The 20565-nt window shown below is 36.8% G+C and overlaps 1 protein-coding gene across 2 annotated transcripts in view; it reads right to left on the reverse strand.

The window, feature by feature from the left end:
• ophn1 (oligophrenin 1) overlaps window positions 1-20565 on the reverse strand; it is a 193240-nt gene that overhangs the window by 128217 nt on the left and 44458 nt on the right. For both annotated transcript variants that reach the window (XM_039766355.1, XM_039766356.1), the window contains exon 2: window positions 12472-12567. In XM_039766355.1, the coding sequence (XP_039622289.1) occupies window positions 12472-12567 (96 nt within the window). The remainder of the gene's footprint in view (window positions 1-12471; window positions 12568-20565) is intronic.

Here is a 20565-nt window from a genome sequence, read left to right on the forward strand (position 1 = left end):
AGATGGAAAAAGGCATCCAGTTTTCAAATAAAGATGTAATCAAATCATCAGCATTTAAAAGGTTCATGAAATTACAACATATGTTATACTGCCAGAAAACACACAACAGGCAATGGAACATCACTGCTACCAAAAACATGCCGGCAACCGCAAAAAAAAAAAAATCTAAAATGATGCTAAAGTGATATCAATGTTCTAACAATAACAATATATGAACAGTAAAAACTAGTCCAAAACTGTAACACTACACACATAGTAAATGAGATCCTCATATTCAAAAACTCTACTACACCAATATACCCAATACAGCTGATGAAGAAGAACATCCAGGGCCACACTGTACTATTAAAACAAAAAGCTGCATCAAACCAGAATCCTCACACATTTGTCACTGTCTGGTTTTATTAGTGTACTTCTGTCATGCTGCCTATCCAACAGATCTACCCTTCCAAGAAGAATTATTTAAGGGTACACATACTATTAACAGCATAGTGTATTTAGATCATATCTTTACTTCTTCTTCTTCTTCTTTCGGCTGCTCCTGTTAGGGGTTGCCACAGCGGATCATATTTCTTTACTGAAGGTCATTATTATGAAAAAAATGTTGGCACCCATTGGACTATTAGAACTGCCAAAAATTATTAGTCTGGCAGGAAATCTGTTAGCCTAGGACTGGCAGACTACTGCAGATTTCAAGTGCTGCAGTAGTCTTTTTTTGTCAAGTTTGAAGGCAGTCTCTCAAAACATCTCAGAGGAGTTAATCTAAACAAAGCATGAATATATCTGCTACAAATGCAGAAGACTATGTGAACTTATCACAGTTCCAAGTTCAACAAGCTAACTAAATTAACATGAGGTGCTCTGAGCCCTTATGAAGGTAAAAACCCCACAAACTAATTAATCCATACCTTGTTCTTTCTAACATCCTTAAAATCATCTATTCAACCTTAACCTCTTGCTGTCCTCTGTAGTTTCCAGAAAACCTTCATAGTGTTCTAACCCAAGACAACCATGGTAACACACCAGAATTGGTGACACCCAACAGGCCTTATTTCCAAGAATGTGAGGTACTTGAAAGGGCCAGTAACAGCTCACAATAATGGCACCAAGCCAGAAAACAGAAATGTCAAGTCTAATCTTAAACAATAGAGACACTTAAGGATATTTCTTCGGCTATAAAATGAATTAATTTTCAACATGCACTACAGTAACAAGTGCATCTACAAATTTGTTAATGATATTCCAGGAATCAGACTAATCAAACCTAATGAAACGTCTAGACATAGGAATGAAGTGTTAAATCTTCCTACAGCAATATTGTTATAACAACCTGGACCTGAATGACATAAAGGCAAAAATCTCATTGTAGACCTAAAAGGTACAATGAAAGGGAAAAATTTTAATCGAGATTGCTAGAGAATCGGCACCAACTGTTAGCTACTTCAAATCCTTCTAATCTTGTCTTAATGTGAGGAAATATGAAACATGTATACAAACACTTTTATTGTATAATTTCAATATTAAAAGAGCCTGGCCATTAGCATTTAGAGGGTTGTGACATGTGCAAGAAAATTCCATGGATCTCACGTTCAATTATAGTAATTGGAAAGATATGCACTGTTTAAAAGATGGTGCTGTCTCAGTTCTAAGGTCAATTCCTGGTAGAGGTATAGCTATCTCTTTGGAAGCTACATGTTTTCCATATTTATAGAGAGTTTCTCAACATACTCCACTTTCCTGCAAATTACAAGGATGTGCATATTTGTTTACCTAACTTTGAGAGCTTGGCCCAGTGTGGATGAGAGCACCATGCAATGGACAGGTGAACAATTCAGGGTTGGTTTCTGCCTTTAACCTGATACGTCTGACCTTGATTTTGGAGCTCCACAAACAGTGCACAGTTTCACAGGAATGCACTAGATAGATAGATAGATAGATAGATAGATAGATAGATAGATAGATAGATAGATAGATAGATAGATAGATAGATAGATAGATAGATAGATAGATAGATAGATAGATAGATCGATAGATCGATAGATAGATAGATAGATAGATAGATAGATAGATAGATAGATAGATAGATACTTTATTAATCCCAAGGGGAAATTCACATAATCCAGCAGCAGTATACTGATACAAAGAAACAGTATTAAATTAAATAGTAATAAAAATGAAAAGAATTGAAATAAAATTAATGTTCGCATTTACTCCCCCGGGTGGAATTGAAGAGTCGCATAGTGTGGTGGAGGAACGATCTCCTCAGTCTGTCAGTGGAACAGGACGGTGACAAAAGTCTGTCACTGAAGCTACTCCTCTGCCTGGAGATGATCCTGTTAAGTGGATGCAGTGGATTCTTCATGATTGACAGGAGTTTGCTTAGTGCCCGTCGCTCTGCCACAGATGTTAAACTGTCCAACTTTACTCCTACAATAGAGCCTGCCTTCTTAACAAGTTTGTCCAGGCGTGAGGCGTCTTTCATCTTTATGCTGCCACCCCAGCACACCACACGTAGAAGAGGGCACTCGCCACAACTGTCTGGTAGAACATCTGCAGCATCTTACTGCAGATGTTGAAGGATGCCAACCTTCTCAGAAAGTATAGTCTGCTCCGAGCTTTCTTACACAAAGCATCAGTATTGGCAGTCCAGTCCAATTTGTCATCCAGCTGCACTCCCATATATTTATAGGTCTGCACCCTCTGCACACAGTCACCTCTGATGATCACAGGGTCCATGAGGGGCCTGGGCCTCCTAAAATCCACCACCAGCTCCTTGGTCTTGCTGGTGTTACTACTAGGCAGATGCATAAATCTTACATGTGGTACGCAACTGATTGCAAATTCAACTGTTCTCAACAGATTCAAGAGGTTCAGAGATTTTGTGTCTAGGGTTTGTTACAGGCTGCCAAATTCTGCTATTAAAAATTGCATAGTATTTAATCTAATAAGGCAAATTTGCAATAAAAAAGACATGATCAGGGGGGATTTCAATTTTCAATTAACCAATCAAGATTCCCCTCTTGAAAATTCAGTAAAGAAAAATGCACATTTGGTCATGGCAAATGATTGTTTTCTTACTCAGTTTATTTTGAGATCAACACAGAAAAACCCCTTTTTACATCTCAACTTTTCCAACAATAAAGACAGAATAAAAAATGCAGAAGTTATCGATCCTTAAAGGAACATCAATCACAGCATGGTTAAATTTAAAATTATCAATGAAACCATACAACTGCACACACAAACAAAAACTTAAAACTTACACATGCTTACTTTGTCAGGGATTACAATTTAGAAAACAAACAATGGGAAAATAAAAACTCTTGCTGTTGTAAATGTTAGATTATGTTATTTCAATTGCATCCTGATCCTGGCCCCAAAAAAACATTTTCTAAGATCAAATAAAATAAAACAGTTAAAGAAATGGTCTAAATGGATACATTTATGATTAAAAAATCTACCTAAACAAAATCTAAAAAAGTGGCCAAAACTTTTAGACTTGGGAGAATAGTAAACACTACAGAAAGTTATTAAGAAACATTTGAAAAGTTAAAGGAAACACTGAAAAAAATATGTCTACTGTATGTTTAATCCAAGTACTTATAAAAGAAGAAATAAATGGAATGACTCATTCAAAAGTTAAAGTAATCTCTGAGTTCACAGATTTAAAATGGAAGGCTCTTGATGCAATGAAGATTAATAAAATTCTCACACTGGGATGAGATATTAAATGCAGTGTCGGGAAAATGAAAAGATGTCATAAACCTTTCCTAAGCAGAATCAGAATGGGAGAAGTATCTGACTACTGGAAAGTTGCAGATGTGACTCCAATCCACAAGAAGGGAGTTAAAATGGATCAAATGAATGCAATAATATGGAAGCTATAATCAGAACTAAAATTACAAGTCTATTGAAATGAAAATAATACAATCTGTAACAGGCAGTATTGGTTTATGAGTAAATATAATGCAGCCAAACCAATCTGCTAAATGTTTTTTTTTTAAATGAGCAACTGAAGTAGAAAATAAAAGTAAAGCATTTAGTTTTGAAATTAGAAGCAACTAGGGGGATCTGCCCCCTGTTCGCTTCGCTCGCCCACACTCGTGTTTGGTTTACCAGATATACAATTTAAAGAGATTGTTATTTTCATGGGAATTGTTACATATGCATTATTTTCACTTTTATTTTAAAAACTTTTGTAAAAACAATACTTGTCCTTTATTTCCGGCCCCGGGCGTGGTTACATATCTTTCTCGCAGGATGTATAACGCTGCTTACATTGTGAATGTTGGCTGAATGCACGCTAAGGAGATGCCATCGGATCATCTGCTGTCTTTCTGCTGCTGGTGAGCTGCCAGTTCTCCTTGTCGCATGTCGTTGTTTTAAGAGCTGGGAGCACATGATGCGTGTCTGCCAAAAGCAATCCAACAACTGCTAGGTTAGATGTCCATGGACTTGTTTTAAATGATGGCTCACTGCCTTGTCTCGCGTAACATTGTAAAAACAATACTTGTCCTTTATTTCTGGCCCCGGGCGTGGTTAATTCTCTTTCTTGCAGGACATATAACACTGCTCGCGTTGTGAAGGGGGGCAGCTGCTGTCACACTGCCCGTTGATCATTTTAAAGCCTGTACACCGCTGTCCTTTTTGCCACTTCGTGTCTCTGCAGCTTGTGTGGTGATCGCTTCTCCATGATCATAAATATATGCCTGACTAAATTGTGTTTTATTTGAAATTAAACTTGTCGTTGCTTTAACTGTTACGGGACCAAGCGTATGGTCCATTATTGTGTAAATCTACGTTTTCTGCATTGAATGCTGCAAAGGTGAAAAGACTTTGTTTTCTGCTCTTTGCCTTTTATTTCTGACCTCGCTTTGTCCTGCTATTTTTTCAATTACACCTGGTCCTGATGATAAATTTTCTTTTGTTTGCGCTAATGCAATCTTTATCTTTTTTTTGATACTGTAGCGACTGACATAAGTGTCACAAAAGTTTTACTTGAACAATCACCGACTTCATAACCCCAAACACAACTTTCTAGCACCCTCTCCAACCTCTCATCCTCTGGGTCTCATATCAATCAATACCCCGCTATCAGTTTCCCGTGCTGTACTCCGCCCTCCCTCAATCGGACCTAACAGTCACTTAAAACAAAAAAAGGCTTCAACCAAGCTGGGACGCTACAATACTTTCGAATTTAACTGCTTTCATATTCTTTACTTTCTCTGCATGTGTATCACGCCATCGTTTGTTTGGGCCTTTCGAATTTAACTGCTTTCATAATCTCTTATCTGCCTTTTTTTCTCTTTAACGCTTTTGGGTCTCTTCTCAGCGTTGCTCTTTCTTCTTTGCTTAGTCATTGAAGTTTCATCTAGAACGTATTGTCCTTATATGCTTTATATGTGCTCAGAGCACAGGATCTGTGTGTGCTACGTGCCTTTACATGACTGAGTGTTTTGCTGGCCATGCTCTTATTTGATATTGTTTGCATCTCGCGGGTATTTTAAGTGTCTTCCTAGAACTTTCGAGAAAATCACGTCTCGTCACCCTGCTTTTCCTTTCCAGGATTTTTTTTATAATAGAGAGATGTGTACCAAATGTAACTTAAAAAACTGTTTTCTAGTTAATTAAATGGCCAGAGACAAAGAGTACAGATAAGAGGAGAATGTTCTGCCTGAGGTGTGGTCATCAGTCACATCTGTCAGGAACTTGGACTGTTACATTTTCTAAATCACATTTGGAATCAGCAGTTAAGTTCTGAAAAATTGCTACATGCAAAAAAAAGTAAAATTAATTCTAAATACAAGATGGGAAATGCTATTGTAAAGGAAGCAAGTTCTGAAAAGAATCAAGGTGTTTACATTGACATCAGATTTTCATTATCTAAGCGATGCGTAGAAACAATTACAAAGGCAAAAAAAATGTTACATTAAATTGTAAGAAAACAAGCATAAATCAAGGAACATTACACTCAGACTACATAATACACTAGTGAGACCACCTCTGGAGTTCTACAGAATGTGCAGATGTGAACACCATGGTACATAAAAAATGCTACAATATGTGCACAGGAATACATCAAGAGGAGCTAAAGAATGAATCACATGGTCATGGACACCTGTGTAAATTAAAAGGAAGTGCATTTAAAACTGAAGCCAAGAAGTACTTCTTTACACAAAACAAAGTGGGAATCTGGAACAAACTACCAAGTCATGCAGTCAAAGCTTCTAAAAAGTATCTGCATTTACAATTGGGATAGCTTAGCAAACAGTTACCCAACAAGTATGATGGACTGAATGGTTTCCTCTTCTCTGCCAAACTTTGAATGTTCTTATACTGTGTCCGTACTGCAGCAGCCTCTTTGGGTGTCTAACTGGCATGACATTATCATTGAGGTACCCTTATTTTGACCATCTTCTGCTTTTTTTAATGTTTCATTTATTCATCTTGGTTGCCGCACTGCTCTTAAAGTATAAACTTATTCACCGATACAACAAGGAATTTTTTTTTGAATTCCCCAGTTGATATTTAGTAAAAACGGATAGGATTAGGAATGAGTACATTAGAAGGTCAACACAGGTTGGATGGCTGTGAGACAAAGTCAGAGAGGCAAGACTGCGTTGCTTTGGACATGTGCAGATGAGAGATGCTGAGTATATTGGGAGAAGGATGTTAAGGATAGAGCTGCCAGGGAAGAGGAAAAGAGGAAGGACTAAGAGAAGGTTTATGGAGGTGGTGAGAGAGGACAGGCAGGTGATGGGTGTAACAGAACAAAATGCTGAGGGCAGAAAAATATTGAAAATGATCTGCTGTGGCAACCCCTAACGGGATCAGCCGAAAGAAGCAGAAGAAGTGCACTTATGTACCTGCAAAATTACTTTCAACCCTATGAATTGTTTGACTTGTGTAGGTGCATGTTCATCTGGGAAACTCATTCTAAACTATTTAACACTATGTTTGTGAACCATTTAAATATTTCCTTTACACTGTATAGACAGACTATTGTTTAAATAATTACACAGTCTGCTTAAAATAATAATCAACATATATTCCAGAATTAAATGAATAATTAACCTATAACCATAAATTAAGAGAAGGCCACAGTCTGAGAAGATGACATTATACCAGCAGAAACTGTAATCATTTTAATGAGTACAGTAATTTAATTTAACAGTTCTTCATTTTTGAGGTAAGTTTGCATCTTGTAGCCTCTCTCCTCACTGTAAACGTGTTGGGTGTTTTGTTTAATCAAAAATGAATTGTTTTTCAAAATAATTGCACAAGGTTTTACACTGCAGTGAAATAGTAAACTCTCCAAAGAATGCCATGTTCAACTTCAGTTAACACCATATTGAAATATCAATCTTTTAAAGCTACTGTAGTAAATAGATCTGAATTATTTAGGTCTATATGGTGCTTAAGCTATTAGCGTCACTGGAGTCAGGCTAGTACTTAATTAATACAAATATAATAAATAATGATGTTCACAATAATAACAAAGAATATGTTTGTCTGTGATAACTCATAAGAGTCTTTGCCGTCTCATATTCAAATCTCATTCATTTTCTTCATGTAGTTGGCAACCAAGCAATTCACTTGGGGAAACAAAGGAAGAATTTTCATACTGTAGCAGGTCTGCATTTGAATACTGTGAAAATATTGAAAGTATACACACTGCCATCCATAAATATTGGGGCTATGAAGTCAAAGCTCTTTTTCATATACACTTAAATCATTTTTTGTTTGAAATAATAAGATGAATACTATATAATAGAAAATTATACAATGTCTCCTTTTATGTCTGAGCATTTAATCTTAAATTCTAGCTGACAGGCTTTTCATATTGGCCTGACATTTTCTGTTACACAACCTGTACAGCTATAATGGAGATGGAACTGAGTAATATTGGATTTATTCTTTACTCTTCCTTTTAGAGTCAGTAGACCTACACATGAAGACTAGAAAAGTGTCCAATAAAGAAAAGCAAGCAATTCTGTTCTGTAAAATTAAAGAAGACTCTTCAGTCAGAGCCATAGCACAGGCACTATGCATAATATCTCAAAAAAGAAAGCAATTACTAATGTATTAGGAGCAGGCAAGATCAAAGCAACAAATACCGACTTTCAATAATGTAGGTAGCAGCAAGATACCACATTTATGTATTTATTTAATCATTCTAAAATATTTACACTGGATCAATTAAAAGGCTACTTTCTCATTGACTTGTATGTAATTCTGTCTTCACCTAGTAACACTTAAGACACACCTGCCATATTCTTTATATTCCCAGTACCAGCTGTTACTGTGTTCTAAATTTATAGTGACTGTGTTCTTCCTTGGTGGACCTATTTTCAGACATCTTCTCTCCAATGAAATTGCCATCATTTACTGTAAAATCCCTTTTAAATTACAGCTGACCATAGACAGTTAGAATATGGATAAGGAAATTTCAGAATATTAAAAATGGGCGTTCTTCAGGGAAGAACTAAAAGGTCTTGCAAGTTGAAGCAAACAATTTGCACAGGTGTCTCAACTTCAGCTGATTACTTAAAGACTATCTGACTGTCTTAAAACAGAGTTGGAGCAGACTGTGTTACTATATCCCCTTAAGTACTACTTAGACAATATTACACTGTTAAAAGAAGTATTCCAATAATAGCAAGAAAACTGCAATTAACAAATGAAATGGGACAAAATATTATTACCCTTAGAAGTGTAGGCCTTTCGTTTAGAGAAATTGAAAAAAAAAAAACAAAAGTGTCAGTGAGTACAGTGATGTCTTATACAATCCAAAGACAATCAAAAACTGGAGGAAACATTGATAGGAAGAGATCTGCCATCCTAAAGTCACAACCCAATCCGAAGACAAATTTCTGAGGGTCACCCGCTTGAGTCATAGACGCCTAACAGCACAACAGCTTCAAGCACTGCTTAACAGTGGTTGAAAAAAGCAATATCAGTTTCTACTGAGAAAAGAAGAATTTGAGCTGCAAGTTTGACAGAGTGAGTGGCAGTAGAAAAACCATTCCTTAAAGGACAAAATAGGGCCTTGAAATACCGGATGTAGACTATTGCTGACTGGAAGAAAGTCTTATGGACTGATGAATCAAAATTGGAAATCTTTGGTTCAACACGTAGTGTGCTTGTACCATGTCGAGTTGGTGAAAGGATGATTCCTTAGTGTGTGACATCAAATGAACATGGAGGAGGAAATGTGATCGTCTGGGATTCTTTTGCTGAAGGCACAGCTGGGGCCTCATGCATAATACCATGCGTAGAATTCACAGTAAAACACGTGCTATGGGCAAAAACATAAATGTGCATATGCACAAAAAATATAGATGCATACATCTGTGAGTATGCCAACTTCCACATTCTTCTGCTACAGCAAAAGGTGGCTATTTTGATAAATCAAAAATCAGAATAAAATTTTGTACACTTAATGATTCCTTGACTTATTTTTTATTTGCCATTGTTTATTTGTTCTATGCCTTGATTTCATGAAACATTAAGACATTTAACTGAATGCATTTCCATCAAAACTGAAAAAACTAAAGTGTTCTAAAACTTTTGACCGGTACTGTATATGTGTATATATGTATACTTCTGTATATATTGTACATAGACATCTGTTCATATTGCAACATTATGTGTTGTGTTTATGTTGTATTTCATTTTTCATACTATACAGTATGTATCATTGCTGCAAAAGTGATATAGATAGATATTTAAATTCTTCAACCTCCTACCCACTCTTGTTGTCACCCTGACTCATCCAAACCATGAAATTTAATTGCATTGCTATTATCACTACCTAAATAACTTTTCTACTACATTTAATCATTGTTTTGCTATTTGAAGGAAAATTTCTTGTTTTTGACTGACAAATTAACTTCAGTACAGTTGCTGAAAGATGGCTCCTTTATCCACTGCTTTCACCAAAAGAATGCCCTTTTAATATTTTGTTTTGACTCTATATATTTCTGACCTTATACTCATTGTAAGGTAAGTGTCATAAGGTGCCCAAGTGTCAAAGTATGAAATATTATTCCATTTATTTTAGAATATGTTCCAGATGCTTTATTTTTCAAAGCAGTGCAATAATCTTTTCATAAACATGAAAATTCTTCCAAAACTACTTGTTTATATACGCTTAACTTAAAAAATTGCTGTGCACTGCTTATTAACTTTGTACATTCTAATCAGCAAAATATTTTATAAATTTCTTTAGATAAAGAGCTTTACAAATAATAATAATAATAATAATCATCATCATAATCATAATCATACTCATAATGTAGAGTCAGCCCATGGCCTTACTACTCTTTGTGATCTTTCTAACTCTATAGGGTTACATGACATTGTTAATTGCAGGGGAATTCTTATGACTGCATGATTTGGATGAAAAAGGGAGTATTTTTCTGTATTAAAATGGTGATTATCAGAATTAAGTTTTCAATACAAATTATGATTTAGGAAGCACTCATTTTAAAGATGAAAAAATATGCTCTGTTACCATACCCCGTAGATGCAGCAAAGTGCTGCATAAAGGGAATATCTTACCATCACAGGCTACTGGAAAAAAACCTCTTTAGTCTTGAGCATAAAAGGGTACATTGGGACTTAGTCCAGGTTCTGAATATTCTCAAATACCATCCATTTTCTAACCCGCTGAATCCAAATTCAGGGTCACGGGGGTCTGCTGGAGCCAATCCCAGCCAACACAGGGCACAAGGCAGGAACCAATCCTGGGCAGGGTGCCAACCCACCGCAGGACACACACAAACACACCCACACACCAAGCACACACTAGGGCCAATTTAGAATCGCCAACCCACCTAACCTGCATGTCTTTGGACTGTGGGATGAAACCGGAGCGCCCGGACGAAACCCACGCAGACACGGGGAGAACATGCAAACTCCACGCAGGGAGGACCCGGGAAGCGAACCCGGGTCTCCTAACTGCGAGGCAGCAGCGCTACCACTGCACCACCATGCCGCCCATTCTCAAATACAGTATACTGTATTGATAAAGATAATCCAAATTTTTTTTTTTTTCAGTTAAACACTGAGTCACTTTTTCTAGGCCACTAGTGGAAATTAAAGAACAGGGTAGTGAGATGAAATTCAGGAAGTACTTCTTCATAAAAATGGCGATGGAACAAACTACTGAGTGATATAGTTGAAGCAGAAAACTTCACAACTTATGAATAAGTATATGAGTCGGATATTAGGACAACTTTACTAACAGGTAACAGATATGAATAAGTATTTGAGTCGGATATTAGGACAACTTTACTAACAGCTAACTAAAAACCCTGATTAATCAAGTAGTCTCCTCTCATTTGTTAAACCTTTCAAGAAAAAAATCATTTTCTTTAGGTATCTTATGAACGAACATATTAACAAACCACATGGCTTCTGGTCAAGGTTTCAACTATATGTTTTGGCTTATATCCTTTTTACTAAACAGTTATTAAGAAAACAGACACAATTTCGAAATAAAACTATGAAGGTGAATCTAGTGAATATAATCATACAGTACACCTAAAAGAGTCCACTTACGACTAAAGAAGTTTTACATGCATTATGTAAAGAGAAGTGAGAAGTATTAAACTATCCAATGGCTGACAACTGCTACATATTTAATGTCCAATGTGACATTCGCTGACAGATACCATCTTATTATAGATCTAAGAAGAATGGTATTTTATCAAATGAAATTATCTCATGGCAGAATATTATTATACATATACTGAGAATATCATGTACAGTATCTATTTCTGATTTGTTGTGTATTACAAATTAAGGAGAAATATTGCATGCTTTCATAGCTACATATTACTGCACATCAAAAACATTTATCAGACACCTAATTAAATTCTCACATGGCTGCAGACAATTTCAAATTTCTTGAGGATTATAATCTGCAAATGTAAGAGATGTTTAATAAATATACATTGAGAATGATGATTCATCAGATAAGGTACTTTCACCGTTGCAGGTTATTACAGTGCTAGAGAAAAGTCTCATGCCACAAATGTAATTATCTTGAAAATAAGGGTTGTTAGACACACATAGTGATAGATAAAATACACTATATAATGTTCTCTCAAAACTGTCCAATATTACATAATTATAATTCTCAAACACCACATGAATTTCTCTATAGATCATTAAATATCTACTTTCATGCCAGGAGGATACTAAACACTGATCATAGACATTTAATTGCTCCTGCATCTACCAAACTGAATGCACATGAGCAGTATGAAATAAACAGCCAGAAATCATTTTCAAAAATAATCCAGTTGTCAGAAGTACTGCCAAACCTTTCTTCTCTCTTCCTCAGCACTAACTCTACAGGCTGGGGGTGTAGCAGGTTTCAACCATATGTATTATATGATATCATATAATGCTAAGTTTCTGAATGTCTGACATGAAACTCACACATTTAACCTGTGTACCTACCAATATTCATCTCGTCATCAGTCAGGGAATCTCCAATAAAATCAAACTGGAAGGACTGCAGGGTCTGTGAAAACTTCTGGACAGCCAAGGAGTAGTCTGAAAGAAAGCAAAGACACAACTCAGCAAGCAGCTGTGTAAATCACACATTGCCATCAAACACACCATCAATTGTATCCAGCTACTCCCATACCCAGGGCTTATTTGTCATAATATTTTGGTTTCCAATACAGCACCCTATTGATTAATGAAATTAGTGAATGCCACCTATACTGCATACTCATGACCACAGTGGCATCAAGTAAGATCCATCATGAAGATGCAATTTTCTTAAAATTCGTTTCTCTCTGTCAGAATTCTTTTTATGTTTATGCAACATCTTCTAGTCTGAGAAAGTATAAGACGCATCATTTTTCATAGGAGTGAATGTTCCTATGCTGCTATTTTAAATGTGTTCAATATAAGGCAAGAAGCTGACATGTATAATGCTAAATTACAGACATTGACAATCCAGTCTGAGAATATTCTTCACGCTTGTTAATGATTAACCTGCAAAATATAGGAGTGACAGAGCTACTAGCCTTTTTGGCAATAAAATGAATTACACATCCTGTTGATGTCTGCATTTTACAGAAATGCATTCAGCCAGAGTACAAAAAATTCTAGTGTGGTATGGAGCCTATGGCAAGCATTACTGCCTCATGGCTTCAGCCACCTGCACTCATCTGGCGGCCTAGTCACTTTGGAGTTATACGTTTTCCATTTGTCTAAGTGAATTTTTTTCCAGCACTACAGTTTCCCCCATATTACAAAGACATGTACATTAGGGTAAGTATAATTCTAAATTTACTCAAAGCAAGTGGATATGAATGCAAGATTGCGTCAACCTGATAAAGACTAGTCAACCATTCACAGCTAGATAAAGTCATGTACCTGACATCACGAGTATAATCTCTGGATCTCAACCATCCTATAAAGGAAAAGTATAGGTTTGGAAAAGGGAAGATGAATTAAAAAAATTGTGATTTAACTATTCAAGAAAAAAAAAGATGCACTGTCTTCATATAAGTAATGCTCTGATTTTCACACTTTTAAATTTTGCATCATGTACTGTATTCAATTTTTAACTTGATTTCAGTGACTACTGTTGTGTTGTAAAGCGCCTAGGGGGGTTCTTGAACTCTAGTTAGGCGCTATATGAAATACAGGCCATTTACCATTTACCATTTACAGTTCTAAACATGATTAATAAAGGCCCATATATCAATGAGTTGGCAGCTTGGACACCATCATTAAATCACTTTGCCTTCATTTTTGTGCAGTGGCCCCTTGAAATTGATGGATAGCATACAGTATATATGGTCTCACTTATGCAGAAATGTTTTGTGAATGTACAGGACAGTTGTTTGTTATTTAACCAGTTCTTCATGCAATTTTAAGTAAGCAAAAATCAAATTAAAAATATACAGCAGAGAATGAAGACACAGAAAACAGAATGAGGTACTGTACATTTTATAAAATACTGTAAGTCACTGGATTAAACTCTTTTACGTATTCCCAAGGGTGGCACTGTGGTGCAGTGGGTAGCGCTGCTGCCTCACAGTTAGTAGACCCGGGTTCACTTCCAGGGTCTTCCCTGTGTGAAGTTTGCATGTTCTCCCCGTGTCTGCGTGGGTTTCCTCCGAGTACTGCAGTTTCCTCCCACAGTCCAAAGACATGCAGGTTAGGTGCACTGCCGCTTCTAATTTATCCCTAGTGTGTGCTTGATGTTTGTGTGTCCTGCAGTGGGCAGGTACCCTGCCTGGGGATTTGTTCTTGCCTTACGCCCTGTGCTGGCTGGGATTGGCTCCAGCAGACCCCCATGACAATGTGTTAGGATATAGCGGATTGGAAAATGACTGACTGACTGACGTATTTCCAAATCACACAGATAATATGAAAATAAAACAACAATCAAGTGCTGACAAATATTCAAAATACACTGTAAATCTTCAACTAGAAAAAGGACTCTGATATTCAGTATTATCGAGCTTCAAGAATTGAACTCACTATTCAGAAGCAAACAAAACAAATATACAGTATACTCTTGACTTTGCACCTAAACAACAAGGAAGGAGAGACACTAGCTTATTATGTGAACTGAAATGAAATTAAAATCTTAGGTTGCAAATCAAGTATGTTATTTCAATACCACATTACGTAAATATAAAAATCGCTTCAGTAATATACTCGGGTCTAAGCCACAAAGACAAAAAATGTAAAATCATATCTTATCAAGATAGGAATAGAGGAAACTTCTATTTTGTATTATATTGTTTGTTCACTCATTATTCACTCATTCTTTATGGGAAAAATGGCATCAAGTATTAATGGCAAAAACAATTTCTTAGTGATAATTCAAATACAACCTTATAACAGCAAGGAATCTTGTCTAGAAACCAAACCCATACTTTAGTTTGACATTAAACCTTTGAGGTGTATTGATTTTTTTGTTCTAAACCAGACTCCTGAGAGGGAGTAAGTATATTGATCTCTCAAATGCAAAATTCCGGATACCAAGACCAAGCAACAGCCCATGTAATGCAGCTGGTGTCCCTAGTGGAAGTCAAACAATAAATGAAGCCTTCAGTGAGATATATTGAGAGGTCATCACTGGTGCAGAAGACCCATTCTGATATGGTGCTGGTGGTTTCAGAGAGGTGGTGTATCTGCATTTTAAACAGTAGGTGGTGCATTGTCCTTTTATCTCCCAGCAGAAGGAACTGTTGCACAAACATTCAATAAGTAGTTAACTCACCTCATTAATTTACGCAGTGGTTCTCACTTTCAGTCCTTGGAGACCCCAATGGCTCTGGGCTTTTATTCCAATCAATTTTATTTTAAATTGATCTATTTCCAAGAATTTCTTAAGTATTTGTAATCTTTGCTATAGCTTAAAATTATGTTTCTTTTGCATTCTCTTTTTACCTTACCCTTTTCTGTTGAGTTTACTCAATTAATTGTATCCATCTCTGATGATTAGCAATGAGCAGTGCAGACACAAGTCTAAACAGTACTAAATTCTAAAGGGGAACAATTACTTTACTAAGTGAACACACACATAAGTTTGGCACTGAAGTAGTTGTTTCACTTTACCATTTAAAGCTGTTAACAAATGTATACAATTAAAGGGAACAAACTCTATGGAAATGTGTGAAATAAAAAGGAAATGGAACAGTAATCATTTTGATTTTTAGTAAAAATACAAATATTTTAGAAGTTCTTAGAATATGGGAAAAAAGAGCTCATTACACAATGAGACCAACTAAAAGTAAGAATGATGCACTGATCATAAAATGAAATAAAATTGGACTGAACTTGGGCACCACTTGACGTATTGCTGCAATATTTATAGTAAACTCAACTTAGTCATCATATTCCCGTGGCCCCCATACAATATATATATATATATATATATATATATATATATATAACAAAATTAGACAGGTGTATAAATTTGGGCACCCCAACAGAGATATTACATCAATATTTAGTTGAGCCTCCTTTTACAAATATAACAGCCTCTAGACGCCTCCTATAGCCTTTGATGCGTGTCTGGATTCTGGATGGAGGTATTTTTGACCATACTTCCATACAAAATCTCTCCAGGTCAGTTAAATTTGATGGCTGCCGAGCATGGACAGCCTGCTTTAAATCATCCCATAGATTTTCGATGATATTCAAGTCAGGGGACTGTGACAGCCATTCCAGAACATTGTACTTCTCCCTCTGCATGAATGTCTTTGTAGATTTCAAACTGTGTTTTGGGTTATTGTCTTGTTGGAATATCCAACCCCTGCGTAACTTCAACTTTATGACTGATGCTTGAACATTATCCTGAAAAATGTGTTGATATTGGGTTGAATTCATTCGACCATCGACTTTAACAAGGGCTCCAGTCCCTGAACTAGCCACACAGCCCCACAGCATTATGAAACTCCCACCAAATTTGACAGTAGGTAGCAGGTGTTTTTCTTGGAATGCGGTGTTCTTCTTCCGCCATGCAAAGCGCTTTTTATTATGACCAAATAGCACAATTTTCTGTCTCATCAGTCCAAAGCACTTTGTTCCAAAATGAATCTGGCTTGTCTAAATGAGCATTTGCATACAACAGGCGACTTGGTTTGTGGCGTGAGTGCAGAAATGGCTTCTTTCTCAACACCCTACCGTACAGATGTTCTTTGTGCAAATTCCGCTGAATTGTAGAACGATATACAGATACACCATCTGCAGCAAGATGTTCTTGCAGGTCTTTGGAGGTGATTTGTGGGTTGTCTGTAACCAGTCTCACAATCCTGCGCATATGCCGCTCCTGTATTTTTCTTGGCCTGCCAGACCTGCTGGGTTTAACAGCAACTGTGCCTGTGGCCTTCCATTTCCTGATTACATTCCTTACAGTTGAAACTGACAGTTTAAACCTCTGAGATAGCTTTTTGTTGTCTTCCCCTAAACCATGATACTGAACAATCTTTATTTTCAGATCTTTTGAGAGTTGCTTTGAGGATCCCATGCTGTCACTCTTCAGAGGAGAGGCAAAGGGAAGCACAACTTGCAACTGACCACCTTAAATACCTTTTGTGGACACACCTGTCTATGAAGTTCAAGGCTTAATGAGCTAATCCAACCAATTTGGTGTTGCAAGTAATCAGCATTGAGCAGTTACATGTATTCAAATCAGCAAAATTACAAGGGGACCCACATTTTTGCACAGCCATATTTTTTCATATTTTTTTTAATTTCATACAACTAAATACTGCTTCACTAAAAATCTTTGTTCGGAAAACACCTCAGTACTCAGATGCTCCTAGGAAATGAAAGACACACACACCACTGTTATCTTTTTTGTTGAAAGTAGAGTAAATTATTATGCAGGCTGAGAGGCGTTCCCAAACTTTTTCATATGATATATAAATGATATACAATGTATATCCTATTTGCTGAGAAACTTAGCATCACCAGAAACAAGGCAGGAATCAACTCTGGACAAGACCAGGAAAAGACCATGCCCACATTTAACAATACCAGTTTGAATAAACACACCAGATGGCAGACTTAAAGTTGCATTAATATGCCTTTAGCAAGCAAAAATATAACCCAAGTATAACCTTTATCAAGGAATTAAAGTAATCTCTGAATTCTACAAATTATGTACATAGCATGATATTTGCTGTAGGTCACTCTAAAATCTCTGCCCTCCAGAGGCCAAGTAACCGTGTCCATGCACTGCACCCCAGGGCCTGAGATACTCCACACAATACTAATACAGCCACTCTTACTAGGAAAACATGTACATGCAGTACAGTCAAGTGTGCCAAATCTTCATTACACTCCCCCTGTTTTTGGTTTAATATAATAAAATAGCATCAATGATTACAATCAGCTGCTGGCGCATGAGGAGGGGGCTTTACACGTTCCTGTTTGCTCAGCTTCCAAACTTTTGAGACGCTTCTCCAACATCAACAATGGAAAAGCATACTAATCTTTCATTCTTTTTTTTCTTAATTTTCTTTTAACTGTGGAAGCCAAGCATTTAGGGATTCTGCCTATTTGTTTTATTGAGGGTCTGCTAATGGCACCAGCCTGTCTCGACAAGCTACTCCATTAAGCGGAAGGCAGCCTGAGCCAGATTTTGGGACATCCAGAGACTCTCAGGACAACCTCAGTGGGTAAGTACGAAGGCTTGCTTAACCAAAAAGCTGCTGCCGTCATTTCCTGTTTTTCAGCTGAGATGACTGCTATATGTAATCTGAGAATTTGTATTTCAATACTGTGGCTCATTTGATCTAACAATAAACAGGGTGATTAAGTGATAGCAACATGCTGATTGGTTTGACAGCATGGCCAGCTCAGCTGATCAGATCCAAGAGTAGGAGCTAAATCATATTCCCTCATTCAATGAGAAGTACGAGCAGCTCAGTGTAAGCTCCTCATGTAAGCTGATGGTAGTAGCTGCCAAACACAAAAAGCATCTGAAAAAAAAAAGTCAAGTCAAAATGCTGGGGTATATGGGACTGTGTGAGTCAGGCCATAGCTGTGATCTCATATCAAGCTTGGGTCACCCAACCTTCATTGATGTCAAAGGAATGATGAACTCTGGGATTCAGTGTAATAACTGAAATGCAGTGCCACTTTCCCTGGGAATGAACATTCATCAAAGATCATGGCTATGATGAATACTTTATGTTCAAACAGGGAACAAAGTATTTGTGGGTAAGTCAGTGACAACTATAGATCTGTGTTCATCTCCTGCACTTGTTAATGGCTGCCATCAAGTCTATAATAAGAAATCTGCCACTGGTCTAGTTTTGAGATAGTGGAAAGACTGAAAATCCCAACAATCAATATGGTTGCTGTACACTATTAACCATTTGTTTCCCAGAAAAACATTTACAGTATTTTTGCAAATGTTTACTGATTTAAACAATAAAAATCCTCAATTTTGATTGCCAGTTTATTGTAGGGTTTGTCTGCTTAGATGAAACAACCTCAAAATTAATCAACAACTCATCAATTTGCAGATTCGGGAAAAAAGTGCTTTCTTCATTTTTATCACCAAAAGTTTAAAAAAGCCTTCTGTTTATCCAATACCTGAGGTCTGTTTAAATTTTGCACTGTTTTGTAAAGCAGAAATCACTGGAGTTGCTTCCTCATTGGCATTATCTATTATTATGGAAAATAAAAATGATGTACAGTATTAGCATAAATAGACATAAAAGTAATTAACAGCTTCTGAAGCATTAGATTTAGCATAAATTAGACATGTCAGGGAAATAGTTAAATGAAGACATTAGTCATATTGCATTTTTTAGTTAAACTTGCTGCGGTGGGCTGGCGTCCTGCCCAGGGTTCGTTTCCTGCCTTGTGCCCTGTGTTGGGTGGGATTGGCTCCAACAGACCCCCGTGGCCCTGTAGTTAAAGATATAGCGGTTTTGGATAATGGACGGATGGATGGATATTTAAACTTGAAGCAAAATTACCAATATTGAGAAAACTTAGAAAGTTAGAGCAGGAAGAAAATGACGTACAGAAACTACCCGAGGACAAAAAAAGGGGGATTAAGAATACCTGTTGTTTGAAGGCCAGGAAGCAAGGAATGATACCAATGACAAAATACTGAAAATGTTGATGGGCATGGTAGTCACGTGAGTAGCCAGCTGCAGAAGGGAGTCAGGATATGATAATGGTTCCCATGAAAACTTGAGAAGCCAGTTAGCCAGGTGCAGAAGGGAGAGAAGGAACAGCGAAAGAGCTGTTTTGAGCAAGGTCAGGATGATAAAAAGTGATTATATAAACTGTGATTTTTGAACTGTTCGGGGCTTGACTCGATTTGGCTGAATTGGGTTGAGTCTGTGTTACCGTTTTATTGCAATAAAGCTATATACTCTGCTTGCCTATCCTCTGAATCTTAGAGCCTTCATTTCAGGTAAAGACCTGATGATTTTTCGCTTTGACATTATCTATAATAAAATACTTTGTGTGCGTGTGCCCTGTCCCCAAGAGGAAAATGATTGGTAGGTATGGCTTAGATGTTACTGGTCATTTTGGTTTTGGTGACACAATTGAAAGAAGACGTGCGAGTGTTAAACACGCGAGAAGGAGAAAGACACAGGTGGCACACTGAGAAAGTCGCCTTCAAAGACGGGAATTATAATGACATTTTGAGAAGTAGGTTTAGAGAAACACTCTCGACAGACAGCACCAGTTAAGTAACATTCAGACAGACAAATACAGAGGAAAAGCACTGAAGGCACACGTAGGACAAGACATAGCAAATATTTTTCAATTATTCTATTACCTCTACAACAGGCAACATGGATTGTGATCATATAATTGACCTTATTGCCTGGTATCTTTTACTTAAGGGAAGACCACTAAGTATTACCCGGGTCAGAAAATATAACTATGGAATATTGCGCAAAAAGAAATTTAGGAAAGGATTTATTGGCCCGTAAAACATTCCCGATGAGGTTGCATTTTTCATTTTCAAGAAGACTACAGAGAAATGAACAAGATTAGTATACAGGATAATTATCCAATTTTCCGTAATTTTAACTCTCC

This window comes from Polypterus senegalus, chromosome 10 (genome assembly GCF_016835505.1).
Source record: "Polypterus senegalus isolate Bchr_013 chromosome 10, ASM1683550v1, whole genome shotgun sequence".
In the NCBI taxonomy this organism is placed as follows: domain Eukaryota; kingdom Metazoa; phylum Chordata; class Cladistia; order Polypteriformes; family Polypteridae; genus Polypterus; species Polypterus senegalus.